At 46.6% G+C, this 18,190-nt stretch overlaps 1 protein-coding gene across 27 annotated transcripts in view; it reads right to left on the bottom strand.

Moving 5' to 3' along the window:
- The window catches only part of LOC107972351 (putative RRN3-like protein RRN3P2), a 34,889-nt gene extending 18,986 nt beyond the window's left edge, over positions 1–15,903 (bottom strand). For 5 of the 27 annotated variants that reach the window (XM_063796503.1, XM_063796506.1, XM_063796500.1 and 2 more), the window contains exons 1-3: positions 15,718–15,893; positions 14,074–14,179; positions 12,880–12,936 (exon numbers count right to left, since the gene is read on the bottom strand). In XM_063796503.1, the coding sequence (XP_063652573.1) occupies positions 12,880–12,936; positions 14,074–14,179; positions 15,718–15,806 (252 nt within the window). In that variant the 5' untranslated portion in view covers positions 15,807–15,893. Of the gene's footprint in view, positions 1–669; positions 5,395–12,879; positions 12,937–14,073; positions 14,180–15,717 lie in introns of those variants that run through there. The other 22 variants (XM_063796498.1, XM_063796499.1, XM_063796501.1 and 19 more) reach the window with 17 other exon arrangements.
- Between the last annotated feature and the right edge of the window lie 2,287 nt (positions 15,904–18,190).

The following is an 18,190-nucleotide window of genomic DNA, read 5'->3' as shown; positions in this document are numbered from 1 at the left end:
ATCCCAGCTACTAGGGAGGCTGAGGAAGGAGACTCACTTGAACCTGAGAGGCGAAGATTGCAGTGAGCCAAGATTTTGCCACTGCATTCCAACCTGGACGACAGAGCAAGAGTCCCAAAAAAAGAAAAAAAAAAAAGGCTAACTATTATAATCAAGGTCCTCAAGGTAGCCAAGGAGGGAAAAGAGTCGTGCATGAAACCTTTGTCCAGTTCCCTGTGTTGGGCACTCGGCATCATATAAGCCTACAGGTGTCTGTCACCAAGGTGGGCTGCTCTGTGGCAGCTCCCAGGCCCTGGCACTGCCCTGTGCTCATGACTTTTCCTCCAGACTCAGGCTCAGGGCCCTTGGTATCTCCTCTTATTTTCACTGCCAGATAGGAAGGCCCCTTGGCCTGAGCCCAGCCATTTTTCTAGATCCTGGCACAGCTTGGACATGTAATGGTGCCCAATGCATGTGACTGGAACCCCTGCATTGGACATGTAGGAAACGAGGCCAGCCAGGAAAGGTAACCCCACATTCCCACAGCCAGCAGGAACTCAAGCAGAGGCTTCAACCCAGGCTTCTGACTTGCAAACCAGTGCTCCTTCCTCCTTACACAGTAACAACAGGGGAAGGTGGCCTTCCAGGTTGCCAGAGCCGAGTGGTACCAGCAATAGAGTGGAAACTCACACACAGGCTTGCCTGCTTCCTGGGTTAGGTTTAGGGTTTATACGGCTCCGGGAGGTTGATGCATTGTGTTTGATCATCCCTTTTTTTTTTTTTTTTTTTGAGACAGAGTCTTATTCCTGTTGCCCAGGCTGGAGCACAGTGGTGTAATCTTGCTCACAGCAACTTCTGCCTCCCAGGTTCAAGCAACTGTCCAGCCTCAGTCTCCTGAGTAGCTGGGATCACAGGCGTGCCCCACCACACCCAGCTGATTTTTGTATTTCTAGTAGAAACCGGGCTTCACCATCTAGGCTGGGCCGGTCTCAAACTCCTGACCTCATGTGATCCACCTGCTTTGGCCTCCCAAAGTGCTGGGATTATAGGCGTGAGCCACTGCGCTCATCCTGATCATCTTGTCTCTCTTTTTTTTAATAGAGACAGGGTCTCACTCTGTCACCCACACTGGAGTGCAGTGGCACAATCATAGCTCACTGCAGCCTCCAAATCCTGGGCTCAAGCGATCCTCCAGCCTCAGCCTCCAGATCCTGGGCTCAAGCGATCCTCCTGCTTCAACCTCCAGACATACGGGCATGCACCACCATGGCCAGCTAATTTTTAAAGTTTTAGTAGATCTGCGGTCTCACTATGTTGCCCAGGCTGGTCACAAACTCCTGGCCTCAAGTGATTCTCCTTCCTTGGCCTCCCAAGGCGCTGGGATTCCAGGCATGAGCCACCATGCCCAGTCTCATTTCTATATTATCTAGAACATGTTTTCATCACACTGACTTTTTTGAGAAGTCCAGGCCAATTTTAAATTCCATTTTGTCTTTTTATCAGTGGAAAAGTAGCATATTTATGTTGCACGACAAAGATGAATCAAATAGGAAGAAAATGTAAAACACATTTGGGGCCAGGCACAGTGGCTCATGCCTGTAATCCCAGCACTTTGGGAGGCCAAGGCGGGTGGATCACCTGAAGTCAGGAGTTCCAGACCAGCCTGACCAACACGGAGAAACCCTGTTTCTACTAAAAATATAAAATTAGCCACGCATGGTGGCGCATGCCTGTGATCCCAGCTACTTGGGAGGGTGAGGCAGGAGAATCACTTGAACCCGGGAGGCAGAGGTTGCAGTGAGCCGAGCTCGTGCTATCACACTCCAGCCTGGGCAATAAGAGTGAAACTCCGTCTCAAAAAAAAAAAAACCACGAAAATAAAACGGCATTTAGAGTTGAAAGTTTCACCTTCCTCTCTGGATGGTGAGTCCTCACTCTCCCAGCAGCCCACGCCTCTGCCTCAAACCTCCATGGCTCCCACGAGTCTGGATAAAGCTAAGGAGTCTCACTGCACCTCAAGTCCTGGGGGTAGTCAGCCCCTCTCACCCCTCCCTCATCCTCTCACACAAGAGTCATTTACTGTCCCTCCAGTTATGCCCAGTCACGCAGACACTCTGCTGCTCAAATGCCCTCACCCCATCCTCAGCCTGCTCCCAGGTCACCTCCCTCCAGAATCCACCTTGCCTGCCAGGTGGCCATAGGGACCCTCGCCATAGTGTCTGCTTGTGGCAGTGCCCTCCAGCCTGGGGGGTCTTCCAGAGCAGATATCTGGCCAAGCACAGTGGCTCATGCCTGTAATCTCAGCACTTTCAGAGGCCAAGGCAGGTGGATCACCTGAGGTCAGGAGTTCGAGACCAGCCTTGCTAACATGGTGAAACCCCGTCTCTACTAAAAATACAAAAATTAGCCAGGTGTGGTGGTGGTGCATGCCTGTAGTCCCAGCTACTCAGGAGGCTGAGGCAGGAGAATCTCTTGGACCCGGGAGGTGGAGGTTGCAGTGAGCCGAAATGGTGCCACTGCACTCCAGCCTGGGCAACAGTGAGACTCTGTCTTAAAAAAAAGAAAAAGAAAAAGAGCGGAGCTCTGATATAAGCTGCCCTGGCACACAGTGAGCTTCCAGAAATGGTCCCTTGACCTCTAAATCCACCAAGACCCAGGGAACATGCCCTCTCTGAGCACTCTGACAATGTCCCAGTCCCAACACAGTACCCTGAAGCTGTCCCCAAAGTTTCCCCTGCCACACTCCCTGACCACTCTCTGGTATCTCAGAGCCCTAGCAACAGCCCTATAGAGGGAGGGTTCTAGGCATGGGGCAGGCATGAGCACTGTGCTTATAACCAAGCAAAATACTCCCTCTGTGCCAACATAGGTGGGGCAGGTCACGCTGGGGTCTGTTTGCCCTGTCTGCCCGCTGCAGCCTCCTCGGGGAGGGCCAGGGTTGTCTGTGCATCCTGTGAGCCCCAGGGTCTATGTGCACATATGTGTGTCTGTGCCTTTCTCTCTCTCTCTCTCAGTGTGTGTGTGTGTGTGTGTCCCCCTAGTGGTATCTCAGTATTTTTGCCTGTGGGAGCAGCACACCGTGAGCTGCACACCTGAGGGCCAGGTGAGTCTGGGGCTGGTCCTGTGCCTGCACATCTGTGTGCTGGCGGTGTCTGCATAGTACTCTGTGGCTACATGTATCTGTGCACCCCAGAAATGGGCAGTCACCCAGGAGACCTCTCTACAGTGACCCCAAAGGATGGATAGTGGGATAGGGACAGTATGTTTTTTTTTTTTTTTTGGTCACAGGGGTTTGCTGTACAGGGGCACAATATATTCTTCTCCCACACCCAAGCCGGGCCCTTTCTGCCCCTGCTCCTCCCACCCTCTTGTGTCTCACATCTCAGGGACAGGTGGAATGAAGGATAAGTTTGCGGATCCCAGATCAGGACAACCGGGAAGCTTCCGGGCTGCTGGAGAGGGTCACAGCCGGTTAGGGGAGGGAGCCAGGACAGGACTCTGTGGCCCTGGGGAAGGGCTAGGCTAGTTCTGGGTCCCCGGGAGGAGTGAGTGGGGGGCCCTGCAGAGGGCTGGGACCCAGAGTGTGGGTGAGCATTAGAAGAGCGAGCTGGGGGCTCTAGGGCAACTAGGAACTTGAAGAGGGATGGGAGGCAGGGCTGCTGGCTCCCTAGGAAAGGCTGGAGGAATCCCAGAATGCCTGAGTTCCGTGAAAGCCCCTTCCTCACTCACCCTCGCCGGACCCGGGGCCAGGTCCAAGCAGCAGCAGCAGCGACGGCAGCCACAGGAGCAGCATGATTGGCAGGCACACAGGTAGCGGCCCCATCGGAGGGTGACAGAGGTGGGACGATGCTGGCACCCTCTGGGATGGAGGCAGCAAGCCCGGCGGACAAACACCCCAGCTGCCATGCCCCAGCCCAGCCCCCGACCTCACCTTCCCTTGGGGCCCAGGCGGAGCCAGCTAGGGGCAGGCACCTGGGGCGGCGCAATGGCGTCCTGATCTCTGCATCTTGGTCACTGAAGGGGCTCGAGAGGCTGCGGGGCACTGGGGACAGGACTGGGAGTCAGGCCCAGGGAAGTCTCCTCGGAATAAGGGAGGAAAAGGCCCTCTTTTGATGTTATTATTCCCCCAGCCCCTCCCCCTCTCACCTGGGCACCCAAAGGGGACAGAAGACTTGGAGGAGGGGTAGTCCTGAATTTACTTTAACATTTTATTTCATTTGGCCAGAAACGAGGTGGCTCACGTCTGTAATCCCAGCACTTTGGAAGGCCGAGGCTGGAGGATCACCTGAGGTCAGGAGTTCAAAACCAGCCTGGCCAACATGGCAAAGCCGTCTCTACTAAAAACACAAAAATTAGCCGGGCGTGGTGGTGCAGACCTACAATCCCAGCTACTTGGGAGGCTGAGGCACAGGAATCGCTTGAACACGGAAGATGGAGGTTGCAGTGAACCAAGATCACTCCACTGCACTCCAGCCTGGGTGAGAGCCAGACTCCGTCTCTTTCTCTCCTTCCCTCCCTCCCTCTCTCTCTCTGTCAGTCTAGAGAGAGTTGATTGTCCCCAGTCAGTCTCTCTCTCTCAGTCGAGAGAGAGAGAGAGAGAAAGAGAGGGATGGAGGCTGGGCACAGGGCTCACGCCTGTAATCCCAGCACTTTGGGATACCGAGGCGGGTGGATCACCTGAGGTCAGGAGTTCGAGACCAGCCTGGCCAACATGATGAAACCCTGTCTCTACTAAAAATACAAAAAATTCCCGGGGTATGGTATTGGGCGCTTATAATCCCAACTACTCAGGAGGCTGAGGCAGGAGAATCGCTTGAACCTAGGAGGCAGAAATTGCAGTGAGCCAAGATCGCACCACTGCACTCCAGCCTGGGCAACAAGAGTAAAACTCTGTCACACACACACACACACACAGACACAGACACACACACACACACACACACGCACAAAAAAAAAATTAACCAGGCATGGTGGCATGTGCCTGTAGTCTCAGCGGCTCAGGAGGCTGAGGTACAAGAATCGCTTGAATCTGGGAGGTGAAGGTTGCAGTGATCCAAGATCGCGCTATTCCACTCCAGCTGGAGCGAGAAGACCGAGACTCCATGTCAAAAAAAAAAAAAAAAAAAAAAAAAAAAGTCTCTGTCTCAAAAAAAAAAAAAAAAAATCATAAAAACCAGAAGTCTTGATCTGTGATCTTGGGAAAAGCTGTTCACATCAAGGATGCCATCTTCTTCCGGTGAAAAACTTCCCTCTTGTGAGATTATGAAGCCAAAGTTCAAGGTCCTGAAGTTTTGCTGTAGTGTGGATGGCAAGGACATTCTATGTCTGATGTTCTCAGAAGATCCAATCTTCAGGTTCTAGATTGTGAAGGAATTGATTGTCCCCAGTCAGTGAGCCATAAAAAGCTTTCAGTATCTGGTGAAAATATACCGTACCATAGATCTACTGTTATAATATCAGCCCTCTTGCATGGGAAAGCAACCAGAAAACATGCATTGAAAATGACAATTGACAATTGAAATGTTCAAATTGCCCATGAGGTAGCCAAATGCACCTGAAGCTTTGATTGTCTTCCCAGGAACATGGATTTGACAAACAAAACATTGGTTATGAACTATTTTAGCAATTTATAAGTCAGCATAGAAATACATATTTAATTTGGATCATTTTATCTTTTCCATGATGAGTCATGGAATGCAGAGCCTTTTATTTTTCTTTTTTAGACAAAGTGTCGTTCTTGTTGCCCAGGTTGGAGTGCAATGGCGCTATCTCGGCTCACCGCAACCTCTGCCTCCTGGGTTCAAGCGACTCTCCTGCCTCAGCCTCCTGAGTAGCTGGGATTACAGGCATGAGCCACCACGCCCGGCTAATTTTTTGTATTTCTGGTACAGATGGGGTTTCACCATGGTGTCGATCTCCTGACCTCGTGATCTGCCCACCTTGGCCTCCCAAACTGCTGGGATTACAGGCTTGAGCCACCGTGCCCAGCCTAATTTCTGTACTTTTAGTAGAGACGGGGTTTCACCATGTTGGCCAGGATGGTCTCCATCTCTTGACCTCATGATGTGCCCGCATCGGCCTCCCAAAGTATTGGGATTACAGGCGTGAGCCACCACACCCGGCCCCTCCTTTTTTTGAGATGGAGTTTCACTCTTGTTGCCCAGGCTGGAGTGCAATGGCGTGATCTCAGCTCACTGCAACCTCCACCTCCTGGCTTCAAGCAATTCTCCTGCCTCAGCCTCCCAAGTAGCTAGGATTACAGGCATGCCCCACCACACCTGGCTAATTTTTTTTTTTTTTTTTTTTTTTACTAGAGATGGGGTTCCACCATGTTGGTCAGGCTGGTCTTGAACTCTTGACCTCAAGTGATCCACTCACCTTGGCCTCCCAAAGTGTTAGGATTACAGGCTGAGACTACAGTTTCCTGCAATCATGTCCTGCTAATTTTTATTTTTAGTAGACACAGGATTTCTACGTGTTGGTCAGGCTGGTCTCAAACTCATGACTTCAGGTGATCTGACTGCCTTGGCCTCCCAAAATGCAGGGATTACAGGGGTATATTTTATATTTAAAGCATATTTAACAATTAAGGGCCAGGCTCAGTGTCTCACGCCTGTAATCCCAGCATTTTGGGAGGCTGAGGTGGGCGGATCACCTGAGGTCAGAAATTTGAGATGCACAAGAGCGAAACTCCGTCTCAAAAAAAATATATATATATATATAAAATATACATTATGGCCGGGCGTGGTAGCTCATGCCTGTAATCCCAGCACATTGGGAGGCCGAGGCGGGCAGATTACCTGAGGTCAGGAGTTCGAGACCAGCCTGGCCAATATCATGAAACCTTGTCTCTACTAAAAATACAAAATTTAGCCAGGCGTGGTCGTGTGCACCTGTAATCCCAGCTACTCGGAGACTGAGGCAGAAGAACCGCTTGAACCCAGGAGGTGGAGGTTGCAGTGAGCCGAGATCGCACCATTGCACTCCAGCCTGGGCAACAAGAGCAAAACTCCATCTAAAAAAATATATATATATAGATACACATATACGTATATATGTGTATATATATGTATATATGTATATGTATACACACATTATATGTAATATCTACTTTTAAATATAAACATAAATATTATAAAGCTTTTATTGCAATTGTTCATTTTAGAAACTTCAGAAAATACAAATTAGTAAAAAGAAGAAAATAAGTCTGTAATACCACTTTTAAGGACTTTTTTGAAAACCTCTAGCTTTTTTTTGAGATAAATTTACATATGAAGACTTTTTAAAAAAAATCATAATGATGACTTTTTCATAGGACTGTGTAGGATAAAGCTTGTGAAATGTCTATTTAACATATTTTGTAATATATGAAAATTTCAGCTAAACTTGTTCTATAGCATCACATGGCTTCAATATATTATTAGAAAATCATTCCATAAACAATGGTTTGGTATATAGTTTCAACAATTCAAGGCTGGGCAAAGTGGCTCACGCCTGTAATCCTACCACTTTGGGAGGCCAAGGCAGGCAAATCGCCTGAGGTCAGGAGTTCAAGACCAGCCTGGCCAACGTGGTAAAACCCTGTCTCTACTAAAAATACAAAAATTAGCCGAGCATGGTGTCAGGCGCCTGTGATCCCAGCTACTCAGGAGGCTGAGGCAGGAGAACCACTTGAACCTAGGAGGCAGATGTTGCAGTGAGCCAAGATCTTGCCACTGCACTCCAGACTAAGCGACAGAATGAGATTCCATCTCAAACAAAATAAATAAATAAAATAATTCAGCAGGATGAGGTGGCTCATGTCTATAACCCCAGCACTTTAGGAGGCTGCAGTGGGACTACTGCTTTTGCCTGGGAGTTCAAGACCAGCCTGGGCAACATAGAGATACCATGTCTCAGAAAAAAAAAATTAATTAAAAAAAAAGAATTCATTGATGATTCTGTATTTACAAATATATTCCTGCATCATTTGTTCATGGTAACCAGGAAATTGCGATGCATAAATACATGCTGTCATTTCCAAAGCTGCTGTCTTCCAGAATTGGTACTGATTCTAGTAGACTTTTCATTCTGGTGTTAAAAATGTAATTAATAGGAATGTCTTCTACCTAATAGCTTTTCCCCCAAAACTCCCCAACCCCCTCACTCCAGAGGCCTTAAGTAGTCTAATTTAATCAGCTTAGTCTGAAATATAGTACTACCTAGGCATCTTGTTGGCCTAGTATTTCTTACTCTTTTATGGAATGAACTGTGCAATTGTTTTGTGTGCTTAAAAGGTATTCTAGGTCAGGTATAGTGGCTCACACCTGTAATCCCAGCACTTTGGGATGCCGAGGTGGGTGGATCACCTGAGGTCGGGAGTTCGAGACCAGCCTGGCCAACATGGTGAAAACCCGTCTCTACTAAAAATACAAAAATTAGCCAGGTGAGGTGGTGTGTGCCTGTAATCGCAGATACTCAGGAGGCAGAGACACGACAATTGCTTGAACCCAGGAGGCAGAGGTTGCGGTGAGCTAAGATTGCACCACTGCACTCCATTCTGGGCAACAGAGTGAGACCCTGTCTCAAAAAATAAAAAATAAAATAAATAAATAAAAAATAAAAGGCATTCTAATAAAGTTATTGGTTTTTTTTTTTTTTTCAATTCCAGAGTGGACTGATGTACTGGCCCTTTGTACAGGTAAGTTCCGCCTACTCAGTAATATGAACTCAGGGCTTTGGTTTCCATGTGGCCCTAACGGACTCTCTCTCTGTTCCAGCTGACCAACTTCAGCCTTGTTCCTGTTCAATGGAGAACAGCTTATGCTGGAGTCTGTGGTTTTCTCTGGGCCACCTTCATCTGTTTTTCCCAGCAGAGTGGTAATGGCACATTCAAGTCAGCTTTCACCATTTTATATACAAAGGGGACCACTGCCACAGAACGGTCCCCGGAGAAATGAGAAGTCAAGGACTCTCTTAAAGGGACCACATTTTTGACCTAAAATGCACAGAATTGCCTGCAGACAAAATATTTGATGTGCCAATTATGCCCTTCATTTTGAGGAATTACTACTATTTATACACCCACTTCTAAAAAAATTATCAATGATTATTTTGGATAGTATTCAGACATTTTTTCCTGTTCTAGTCTGAAATATTACTTCTCTAATATTTTGGTTAATATGAATAATAGTGGCAAAGTGGCATTTTAGAATAATTAATATTTCTAATATTTTAACACAAGTTTCAGGAAACTTGGTTTTGATTGTTTACATTTCTATTCTAAAATCTCAGGTTATCTCCTGAACACTTTTGGGCAGATGAAGTTTTATACCAAAAAACAGTTCTTAGAGTGAATTTTAATTTACATAGAACTCAATTGAAATGAAGATTTAATAACCAGATTTCTTTCTCCAAAACATACACAATTTGTTATTTTAGTAAATACCTTTTTTTTTTTTTTTTTTGTGGTGGAGTCTTGCTGTCTCCCAGGCTGGAGTGCAGTGGCACGATCTCGGCTCACTGCAGCCTCCACCCTCTGGGTTCAAGCTATTCTCCTGCCTCAGGCTCCTGAGTAGCTGGGATTACAGGCACGTGACACCAGGCCCAGCTGATTTTTGTATTTTTGTTCGTTTGTTTTTGTTTTTGAGACAGAGTCTCGCTCTGTCACCCAAGCTGGAGTGCAGTTGTGAGATCTCGGCTCACTGCAAGCTCCGCCTCCTGGGTTCACGCCATTCTGCCTCAGCCTCCCAAGTAGCTAGGACTACAGGCACCTGCCACGATGCCCAGCTAATTTTTTGTATTTTTAGTAGAGATGGAGTTTCACCATGTTGGCCAGGATGGTCTTGATCTCCTGACCATGTAATCCACCCACCTCGGCCTCCCAAAGTGCTGGGATTACAGGCTTGAGCCACCACAACCGACTTTTTTTTTTTTTTTTTTCTTGAGACAGAGACTCACTCTGTCACCCAGGCTGGAGTGCAGTGGCATGATTTCGGCTCACTGCAACCTCTGCCTCCTGGGTTCAAATGATCCTACTGCCTCATCCTTCAGAGTAGCTGGGATTACAGGCATGTGCCACCATGCCTGACTCAGTTTTGTATTTTTAGTAGAGAGGGCGTTTTGCCATGTTGGCTAGGCTGGTCTCTGTCCGGCCTCTGAGCTCAAGCTAAGCCATCATATCCCAGTGACCTGTACGTATACATCCAGATGGCCTGAAGCTACTGAAGATCCACAGAAGTGAAAATAGCCTTAACTGATGACATTGCACCATTGTGATTTGTTACTGTCCCACCCTAACTGATCAATGTACTTCGTAATCTCTCCCACCCTTAAGAAGGTTCTTTTTAATTCTCCCCACCCTTGAGAATGTACTTTGTGAGATCCACCCCCTGCCCGCAAAACATTGCTCCAAACTCCACCACCTATCCCCAAACCTGTAAGAACTAATGATAATCCACCACCCTTTGCTGACTCCTTTTTTGGACTCAGCCCACCGGCACCCAGGTGAAATAAACAGCCATGTTGCTCATACAAAGCCTGTTTGGTAGCCTCTTCACGCAGACACATGAGACAGTCTCCAACTTCTGGCCTCAACTGATCCACTCTCATTGGCCCCCCAAGGTGCTGGGATTATAGGCGTGAGCCTCCGCACCTGGCTCAGTAAGTACATTTTTTATTATCAAAAAAAGAGTAGTGTATGGTTGGCATATTCTGTGTAGAATGTATTTTCTTGATGTCTTCTATTTTTATAATTTCTGAGTTAAGTACTTTTTAATGAATGCTTTTTAGTTTTGGGCAGATTCAGTTGACTAAAGCACCTCATTTCCCAGATACATGAAATAAAATACTTGGTTTCTTTTCCAATTTCACACTGATGTTATTTTGTGAAAATCAGTGCTTTAAGATAAATCTTTATACTTTAAGGTAAACATGAGAAACTTGATCTAATATTTAATATTTATTCATTTCTACACTTTATTAACTTCTACACCAGCAGATTTAAAAATTATGTAACTATTTCAAGAAGTTCCACTTGGACGTAGTGGTTCACGCTTGTAATCCCAGCAATTTGGGAGGCTGAGGTGGGAGGACCGCTTAAGGCAAGGAGTCTGAGACCAGCCTGGGCAATACAGCAAGATCCCATCTCTATTTTAAAGAAAAGTTTCACTTTGGGAGGCCAAGGCGGGTGGGTCACAAGGTCAGGAGATCGAGACCATCCTGGCTAACATGGTAAAACCCCATCTCTACTAAAAATACAAAAAATTAGCCAGGTGTGGTGGTGGGCACCTGTAGTCCCAGCTACTCGGGAGGCTGAGGCAGATGAATGGCATGAACTCGGGAGGCGGAGCTTGCAGTGAGCTGAGATTGCGCCACTGCACTCCAGCCTGGGCGACAGAGCAAAAAAAAAAAAAAAAAAAAAAAAAAAAGATTAAAAGATCAGAAGACAGGAGGATCAGAAACACTGAAGTTTTAAGAAGTGGGTGGCCAACAGTGTCGGCTGATACAAGGAATACAAGGCTTAAAAAAGTAAGTCCACTGAGGCTGGGCTCAGTGGCTCACACTTGTAATCCCAGCACTTTGGGAGGCCGAGGCGGGCAGGTCACCTGAGGTCAGGAGTTCAAGACCAACCTGGCCAACATGGTGAAACCCCGTTTCTACTAAAAATAAAAAAATTAACCAGGCATGGTGGCAGGTGCCTGTAATCTCAGCTATTTGGGAGGCTGAGGCAGGAGGATTGCTTGAACCCAGGAGGCAAAGGTTGCAGTGAGCCCAGATCACACCACTGCACTCCAGCCTGGGTGACAAGAAGGAGACTTTGTCTCAAAAAAAAGTCCACTGAAATCAGCATGTAAAAAAAAAAACATGGGTAACCTGTCACGGTAATTACTACAGTGATAAGAACAGTGGACTTAAATGTGAATGAGAAATGATACAGCGCAGTCAGCTGGAACAAAAACAACAGATGACAATTACTGCCCTTACTTTGAGTCAGAGACTGTTCTAAGTGCTTCTTGCATATTAGCTCATTGAATCCTTAAGTATTTCCATGTTTAAAGCCAGGCACAGTGGCATGCACCTATAGTCCCAGCTTTTTAGAAGGCTGAAGAGAAAGGATCATTTGAGGCCAGGAGTTCGAGGCTGTAGTGCACTATGATCACACCTGTGAATAGCCAGAGCAACACAGCAAGACCACATCTCTTAAAAAACAAAACACTCCATATTTTTTTAAATCTCTATTGTTTTCTTGGTTTCACACAGTGGAAAATAGAGGCAGAGAGGTTAAAACAATTTGCTCAAGATCACACACTGGATAATAAAATTGGAATTTCATTCCAGGCAATCTAACTACCACTGCCGTGGTAATAAACCATTCTCTTCAAAACTGGGCAGTAAAGCAAGAATGGTGAAACAAAATGTATTAAGGTTTTACTACATGATAGGTGTATCTCAAACCTGGAAATGCTGAATCAGTGGTTTTTTTTTTTTTTTTTTTGGTTTGTTTTAGCTTTAAAGAGACAAGAGAGTTGCATGCAGCATGGAGGAAAGAGGTAGTAACCTAATAGAAAGGAAGCATTAGAGCAGGGTTTCCCAGCCTCAACACTGTTGTCATTTGGGGCTGGATCACTCTTGGTTATGGGACGCTGCCCTGTGCACTGCGAGATGTTTAGCAGCATCTCTGTCATTCAACCACCAGATGCCAGTAGCACCCTTTCCTCCCAATTGTGACAAAAATATCTGCAGCCATCATCAAATGTCTTCTAGGGGGTAAAACTGTCCCTGGTTGAGAACCACCAGATTAAAGTAAGGGAGGACCATGGAGAGAGCAAGTTCTGGAGGACAGAATGGGACCCAAAGAGCAAACTATGTCTGTATAAAGAGGCGATAATTTTGCTAATGATCAAACACAAAATTAATTACCTTTATGTCTGGATCTAACAGCTGGTTCTTCAACAACTCAAAGTCATTTGTTTCGCCCTTAACAAGAAGGGGAAAGAATTAAGTTATGCTTTTGTTTCCTGTTTAGTATCAACAGCAAGACTTTTAACCGTACTTTAACATCAGATGAAATTATAAAAGGAACACTAACTTTCACATGTCAATTGTGGATTATAAAATCATGACTACAAAAATTTAAACACTCATGTTAGTGCAGCCAGAGGGCTTGGAAAAAGGAAAATGATAAACTACATTTAGATATACTTCTGTATTGACATTTGAATATAATAGTTGATACTCCTGCGAATTCTCAAAAAGCATGAGGGAAAAAAACAGCCAGCTATAATGATCTAATTCAGGAGGATCTAAAAAAGTATTCACTCAAATATGGATACAAATGGATATTACATATCAACATATGGTTACTTAACATTTTCCCTCTACTGCTGAGATATAGTAGAAATGCTTCTAAACTACCACAAAAACAAAAATCCCTATTCAGAGAACTGGTTTACTGTCCCAAAGTAATGCTTAGGTAAGTTCCTCAAAAAATAAAATGCTGTAGGCCAGGCATGGTGGCTCAAGTCTGTAATCCCAGCACTTTGGGAGGCCGAGGCGGGTGGATCACAAGGTCAGGAGTTCGAGACCAGCCTGGCCTTTAGTAGAAACCCCGTCTCTACTAAAAAAAATAAAAAAATTAGCCAGGTGTTGTGGTGCATGCCTGTAACTCCAGCTATTCAGAAGACTGAGGCAGGAGAATTGCTTGAACCTGGGAGGTGGAGGATGCAGTAAGCCGAGGTCACGCCACTGCACTCCAGCCTGGGTGACAGAGGAAGACTCCAACACAAATAAATAAATAAATAAAATGCTGTAATTGTTTTTAATTCTAGCACTTGCTAAAGTTAAAAGATGCTTGGTAAATAAAGCATTTGAAGAGGTGAAACCTCAGTAAAGACATTATTACTCTCTCATTATTACCTGTGAAATGGGCCAAGGTGGGGGAAAAAAAGGACACTATTACTCTAATTTTGCACTGACGGCATCATGCTATTATTAAATATTTGATTTCAACTGGTATCTTAATTAATCTTGCTATTTCTATTGGTCTTTAGTATAACAGCAATAGTTGTATTCTGACCTGACCAAAAGCAAACCTCACACACTATCTCCTCTTACTTTTTTGTACTTCAGCAAGACTTCTGTCACAGTTCCACCAAACCGAACAGTTTTTCTTGGGGGAGAATTGAAAAAATCATTCTCTAATGCACGCATATTTGAAATCCTGTGGAACCAAGATCAACAAGCTATTAAGTTCATGAAAATAATAAAAATTATAATAGCCAACATTTATTGAACCAACGTAATTCAGTGGGACTATTGTTAAGGCCTCTTTACTGGTCTCCCTGCTTCCACTCTGAACCAACAATCCCTCCTTTGCTCAGCAACCAATAACTGTGTTCCCACTGCACTTACAGTAAAAATCCAAATCTCTCAGTGTGGTCTTTAAGATCCTACATTAATCTGGCCCCTGCCTACCTCTCTCACCTCATCTCCAACAACTTGTTTTACTACAGCCATCATGTCTTTTCTGCTCTTCAAACAAGCCAAGCTGTTTCTCATTTCACTTACTGTTCACTCTATTGGAAATACTCTTTTCCCAAATCTCTACGTGGCTGGATTTTTTTTTTTTTTTTTTTTGAGATGGAGTCTTGCTCTGCTGCCCAGGCTGGAGTGCAGTGGTGTGATCTCGGCTTAACTGCAACCTCCATCTCCCGGGTTCAAGCAATTCTCCTGCCTCAGCCTCCTGAGTAGCCGGGATTACAGACACCTGCCACCATGCCCGGCTAATTTTTGTATTTTCAGTAGAGACGAGGTTTCGCAAGTTGGCCAGGCTGGTCTCGAACTCCTGACTTCAGGTGATCCGCCCGCCTTGGCCTCCCAAAGTGCTGGGATTACAGGCGTGAGCAACCGCGCCCGGCCTAGATTTTTGTCTTCATTCAAGTGGAAGCTCAAATGACAGATGTCTTCCCAATGAGAAATCTCAAACGCTCCTTCTCTCCCTTCTCCCTCCCCCATTACCTTGTTGTATAACTGAAATCACCGTGTTCGTTTATTTATTGGCCTATGTACTGCCTTTCCCCCCATGCTGTAAGCTCTGTAGAAAGCAGGGACATTAGTGTCTTTGGATAAACCACTGTCCCCGGTGTTTAACACAGTAAGCAGGAGCTCGATAAATATTATGAATCATATTACGCTAATTGTTTTACAAGGTTTGCTTCACTTACACATAGTAAATTAATGAAAAAACATAGCATCCTAATGACTCTGAAGGTTAAACGCCAAGAGTGCTATGGGGGTTAGGGATTTTAAAAGTGGAGAAAAATAAAGACTGCTAAACAAATACGTGTGTCGAAACAAATTTCAAACAAAAAAGATGTAATATTCAATTTGCCACGAGTGACAACATTCGGCTGATAACCCACATAGCCCAGGGAAATCCCTTCCAAATTTGGACGAAGAAGAGGGAAGGAAGAGGGGTCAAGGCGCAGAAGGCAGTCCCCAGGCCTGGGAAATGACGAAGAGACACGGTCGGGAAAGGGGGCCTCCAGAACAGAGAACATACTCACTTTTCCAGGCCCCACCCATGTCTATTACCCAGTTAGGAGGAATGAGCTCATTTCTGTGAACGTGAGATGACCCTCGACCCCGTGCTCCTATCACACGCCATTAGCTTTGTCCCACATCCTTTCAATCCGCTCCTCTAAGCGCGGTCCTGAGCTTTGGTCCCAGACACGCAGAAGGAAGCGGCCTGAATCTTACCGAGTCCTCGACGCGCCCAGCGTCTTGACTGCAGAGGACGAAGCGGCCGCATCTCCCGGCAAACGCGTGTGAAGCAGCGGTGCCGCCATTGGGCCGAACTAAGGCGACCGCTGCGCCTCAGGCCGGATGCCCAGCTCCTTCCAGCCACAGCCTCTGTCCCGGAAGTTGCGCGTGCCAGCGCAACCTTCAGCCAATCAGGGGCCCCCGTGGGGCGGGCGTATGCTCTCGGCGGGCTAGAGCGCCGCTAAAACCCGCTCCTCGTTCTACTTGGAGGACCAGTTCCAGCCAGCGCGAGTGCGCGAGTATAAGGAGAGACGGGAAGGACCGGCTCCATCCAGCCCTGAGGATCCCAAAGAAAGGGTGGAAACACCCTGGATGTGCTAAGCTGTGGCCGGGTACACTCAAGTGTTAATTTTTTGGAGTCAAAGCCTCCCTCAGTCAAATCGAAGAAACTGAAGCACTTGTGACTGACCCAGATCCTCACGGAGGAAAGGGGATTCGAACCCGGCTGACCCAGGAGCCTGGGCCCTATACTCAGTGCAGCATTCTCACAGACACCCAAGATAACGTTATCCTCGTGGAAACGAGCTCGACGAAGTGACCTACCCCAGAGCCTCAAGGCTGTGATGATGCTGGCATGAGAAACAACAGGAGAGTTACCAAGAGGTGTTACCCCCTTGACTTTATTTATTTATTTATTTTTTTCTTTTGAGACCGAGTCTTGCCCTGTTGCCCAGGTGGAGTGCAGTGGCGTGATCTCAGCTCACTGCAACCTCCGCCTCCCTAGTTCAAGCAATTCTCTTGCCTCAGCCTCCCAAGTAGCTGGGATTACAGGCGCATGCCTCCACACCCGGCTAATTTTCGTATTTTTAGTGGAGACGGGGTTGCACTCTGTTGGTCAGGCTGGTCTCGAACTCATGACCTCAGGTCATCCACCCGCCTCGGCCTCCCAAAGTGCTGGGATTACAAGTGTGAGCCACAGCGCCCGGCCAAACTTAAATTTTTAAAAGAGGAACAGAAGTCAGCCAGACCAACAAAAGAGCGACTGGTGTTCCAAGCATAGGAAACAGAGGCCAAAACCTCGGGACTGTGGAGGATGTAGAGGGAGAGCAGGGGCTGCCCCTACTCTCAGGGAGGGGGAAAGTTTGCAACTTTGGAAACTGTACAGGCCTATCAAAAATACAAAAATATCCAGCCTGGGTGACACGGTGAAACTCCATCTCTACAAAAAATTTAAAAAATAAAAATAATAAAAATTATCTGGGTGTGGTGGCACACACCTGTAGTCCCAGCTACTCAGGAGGCTGAGGATTGCTTGAGCCTGGGAGATAGCACCACTGCACTCCTGCTTGGGCAACAGAGTGAGACCCTGTCTTGAAATAAATAAATAAATTTTTAAAAATGCATATGTATGGGCCCGGCGCAGTGGCCCACGCCTGTTATCCCAACACTTTGGGAGGCCGAGGCAAGTGGATCACCTGAGGCCAGAAGTTTGAGACCAGCCTGGCCAACATGAAAAAACCCTGTCTCTACTAAAAATATAAAATTAGCCAGGCATGGTGGCAGTGCCTGTAATCCCAGCTACTTGGGAGGCCGAGGCAGGAGAATAGCTTGAACCCAGGAGGCAGAGGTTGCAGTGAGCCAAGATCATGCCATTGCACTCCAGCCTTGGTGACGAGAGAAACTGTGTCTCAAAAAAAAAAAAAAAAAAAAGGTGTGTGTGTGTGTGTGTGTGTGTGTGTTTATATGTATCTCTCTCCAGGAGTTCAAGACCAGCCTGGGCAACATATGGTGGTGCATACCTGTAGTCCCAGCTACTTGAAAACTGAGGAGGGAGGATCACTTGAGCCCTGGAGGTCAAGGCTGCAGTGAGCTGTGATTGCACCCTTGCACTCCAGCCTGGACAACAGAGCTAGACCCTATTTCACAACATAAAATACAGCAATTTGGTTTTTTTGTGTTTTGTTTTTTTTTGAGGCAGAGTCTCGCTCTGTCACCCAGGCTGGAGTACAATGTCGGGATCTCGGCTCACTGCATCCTCTGCTTCCCAGGTTCAAGCGATTCTTGTGCCTCAGCCTCCCCAGTAGCTAGGATTACAGGCATGCGCCACCATGCCCAGCTAATTTTTGTATTTTTAGTAGAGACAGGGTTTCACCATGTTGGCCAGGCTGGTCTCGAACTCTTGACCTCAAGTAATCCGCCCGCCTTGGCATCCCAAAGTGCTGGGATTACAGGCATGAGCCACCATGCCCCGCCAGCAGTTTCTTAAACATAAACCATAGCTCTGTTTTGCAACAGTGTAAAATCAGTAACTCTCTTTCCTGAGTCTCTATTTGGTCCTTACTGAGTTCCTTGGGATTGTTGGACAGGAATCATCTGTGTCTCAAGGACAGAGGAAATAATTGCACCCTAGCTCACAAAGATACTTCAAGATAACTGTTCAAATGAGAATCTCCTCTTCACTTCCAAGGCA

Source organism: Pan troglodytes, chromosome 18, assembly GCF_028858775.2.
Source record: "Pan troglodytes isolate AG18354 chromosome 18, NHGRI_mPanTro3-v2.0_pri, whole genome shotgun sequence".
NCBI classification, from domain to species: Eukaryota; Metazoa; Chordata; class Mammalia; order Primates; family Hominidae; genus Pan; species Pan troglodytes.
The sequence above is the reverse complement of the archived record's forward strand: the minus strand, read 5'-3'. Positions and strand labels throughout refer to the sequence as shown.